The sequence below is a fragment of the Nestor notabilis genome, unplaced genomic scaffold (genome assembly GCF_000696875.1).
Source record: "Nestor notabilis isolate BGI_N333 unplaced genomic scaffold, ASM69687v1 scaffold5613, whole genome shotgun sequence".
Taxonomy (NCBI): domain Eukaryota; kingdom Metazoa; phylum Chordata; class Aves; order Psittaciformes; family Psittacidae; genus Nestor; species Nestor notabilis.
The window spans coordinates 45,738-48,892 of record NW_009923199.1 but is presented as its reverse complement, the minus strand read 5'-3'; the positions used below and the strand labels follow the sequence as shown (position 1 = coordinate 48,892).

At 40.3% G+C, this 3,155-nt stretch overlaps 1 protein-coding gene across 1 annotated transcript; it reads left to right on the top strand.

The window, feature by feature from the left end:
- Positions 1-340: 340 nt before the first annotated feature.
- Positions 341-2,950, top strand: LOC104401115 (beta-microseminoprotein-like). Its single transcript, XM_010012014.1, has 4 exons — positions 341-349; positions 709-817; positions 2,003-2,108; positions 2,821-2,950. Exons 1-4 carry the CDS (start codon positions 341-343, stop codon positions 2,948-2,950), a joined length of 354 nt encoding a protein of 117 aa, XP_010010316.1.
- The last annotated feature ends 205 nt before the right edge of the window (positions 2,951-3,155 follow it).

Below are 3,155 nucleotides of genomic sequence, written 5' to 3'. Positions count from 1 at the left end.
TCATCACTGCTAATTCCATCCTAGAGTTCTTCCACTTTTTTGCTTCATATTCCTAATGAAAACTTTTAATATTAAGCTGAAATATTTGAAGGGCTAAGAGACTAGCTGAGAAATTTAAGCTGACTTCTCAGAAAAAGCTGCTGACAAATGTCAGAGAATATAGAATTATCTAGGTTGGAAGGGACACCTGCAAGTCATTTGGTCCAGCCTCCTGATCAAAGCAGGGCCATCTTCAGTGTTCAACTTTAGATTAAATTCTTCAGCTTGTTCCTAGTCCTTCAATATTAGGTTGAAACTCCCAGTGGGTTCTTCAGACTCCAGTGGAGAAGTTTTTACAGCCATGAGTGAGGTTAGTAGCAGAGGCAGTCGGTGACTGATCCCGTGGAGAAAATAAGAACAATAAAAACTGAAGTGGGGGAAGGAAAGGAATAGAACACACTCCTTTTAGAAACAGTTCTGGGTCTACGACTTCTGTATCAGGCAATGCTTGGAAGGACTTTTTCCCCCTTCCCACATGATGCTTTGCTTCTGCTGCTTTTAAATGGTTCAGTATTCCTGGCTGCATGTTGAAGAATCTAAACTGCAAAAGACAATTGGATTTTTGATTTGAAACCATGATGTATTTTCCCATTTCTAATGTGAGTATTTATGATCAAGAGATGCTAACAGTTACTTAAATATTCATATCAATTCTGCTTTCTTGTACAGAAAACCATCTGGGCCTGCCTTCTTGTTCTTGCTCTTAGCATGCCGCTGTCCAATGCTTATTGTGTCCGTCAGCCATGGAAGCCAGAGAAGTCTGATGGCAAGATTGTAGGTAAGAAATCAACGATCCTCAACTTGACAGATGTCACCACAAGCACTGCCCAATTTTATTTGTCCATTCCATGCAATTTATCAAAATTCAGAAATAAGTGGAAACAATGGAGAGAAAACATTAGGAGATGGGGAGGAAAATGGTGTATGGAGAGCAGGAAATTTATAATGTTATAAAAAAGAAGGTCATCTGAGGAGCTACACACAGGCAAAATTAAAAACTAATTTTGTCTAGGAAAGTAGCATAGGCTTACTTTAGCCATCTGCATGATGTAATATTTCATGTTTTCAGTATAGCAGCATATTTAGAAATACAGAGAAGGGGGGGGGAAGAGCCTTTCTCTGTGTGTGTGTGTGTGTGTGTGTGTGTGTGTGTGTAGACAGCATAAAGTAGGAAACAGATAGGCAAGTGTTCAACACACTGGTCAATTTACTCATTAGTTGTTCCCCTATCCAAAGCAAGTTCTTAAGAACAGAATGGCTGCTCTCCTTGAGTCCGAGACTGTTTCACCAGAATGTAGCTTCTATCATCTGTAGATTGATAGACTAGCTATAAGAAAATAAGTGTCCCCAAAACAGAGGTTTTTCTGGGAAAGATAGTGCTACTACTAGACAAATGAGTTAGATTGCCAAAGAAACAAGACATTTATAGGTCAAGACACAACCCAGAACCCCCAAATTCTCCACTCTTTTGTCCTATCCACATAAAATCCTACTTTTCAGGTCACTTATTTACAAAGTGTATTCTGTGACTGTTGGATGGGAGCTTTGCATAGAATATGTGTTTTCTCCCTGAAGTTTAGGATTGGAGGAAAAGTTTTCCAGGCAGATTTAGTCTTGCTCTAAACGAAGAGTCAACAGTAGTTGGTGTTACAAGGGGGCAAGTCAAAGCCTTTTCTAAATTCTGACTAGGTCTGTGCCTGGGTGCTCCAATTCCTGTACTTAAAGATGAGCTACTCCAGGAAATCTAGTGCTGCTGATCACCACAGGAAACAGAGGCACCCAGGATACCCTTCTCCATGCATTAGAATAGTAGCAGTCCTGCTTTGTTGGGGAACCTGTGTGTTTGCCAGATAGAGATGCTAATGTAAAAAGCCAGCAAAGATCCAACCCATTTTGTACAAGCAGTAGTGTTGTTAGTACAATAGGTCTGACACTGAAGGCTGTTTGCACACTATGTTTTCAGGCTGCCGTGACTTGAATGGAGAGCTGCATGAACTTGATTCCCAGTGGAGGACTGACAGCTGCTATGATTGTTCCTGCTCTGAGGGCGCCATTGACTGCTGCTCCAGGTGAGTTCAGAGCAGAGATGGGGTTTTCCTCTGCTGCCATGATACAGCACAAAACATTTCCCTTTATGCAAGGGTCCCTGAGAAATGACTGTGACCCTTCTCCTGCTCACTTGATATCACAAAGTTATGCATTAACCCAACAACATCACCTCTGAACATGAAAGAAGTTCCCCTGACAAATATACCTCATGTTTAACAAATATTCTTGATTTTAAGAAGAGTACTTCATTCTTCTTGGAGATAAAATTTCAGGCAAGATACTGATTCAAGAGAGAAAGATATAATAACTCAAGAAATTTCTGCTGCTCCTAATCCAGGTCTTCCCAAAGCCACACATTGCCTCTCTTTTCTTTGAGGGGCAGCTCAAGATACACTGGCCTGCCTACAATTTTCCTATAGTGACACCCAACCACTCATGCAATTTTGTTCCATACTATGGCTGAAGAGAAAAAGCGATGATATTGGAGTAGCAAATAAACATGACAAACATGCATTGGGTGTAAATCAGATTAGTAAACTACAACTTTCCCCTTATCCTGCTTAAGCCATATACTAAGTAACATTTGAGCTGGGAGCTTTGTGTGAGCCCCCTTTTCTGCTCTTGAGCACCTCCCCAGTATAGCCTTTTCCTATTAAAGGTGTAGATATAATCTGAAATGGAAGCTGTTTACTTCTTGGTCTCATCACCTCTTTGTCCTTTTCCCAATGACAGCTTCTCAACACCATCTGACTATGATAAAGAGAATTGTGTAAGCATTTTCAACAAGGAGACCTGCACTTATAAAGTAGTGGAGAAAGATGATCACTCAAAAGAATGCCCAGTACATGCGTGGGTGGGCTAATAAGGAAGGATTGTGGATTTGGGAATTATTTCTTTTTTTGTTTGTTTTAGGGGTTCTTTCTCACAAATTAAAACAACCTGAAAAATGCAGTGGTAGAGTGAAATCTATGTATAAAACCTAACACATAATAAAACTGAATATCTACTCACAAAAGACTCCCTTGGTTTCTCTGCCTTCTGCTTTCCCATGAAAAAAGAATTGACTT

Coding starts and splice junctions, on each gene's coding strand:
- LOC104401115 (XM_010012014.1), top strand. Junction 818..2,002: donor GTCTGATGGCAAGATTGTAG/GTAAGAAATCAA, acceptor CTATGTTTTCAG/GCTGCCGTGACTTGAATGGA. Junction 2,109..2,820: donor GCCATTGACTGCTGCTCCAG/GTGAGTTCAGAG, acceptor TCCCAATGACAG/CTTCTCAACACCATCTGACT.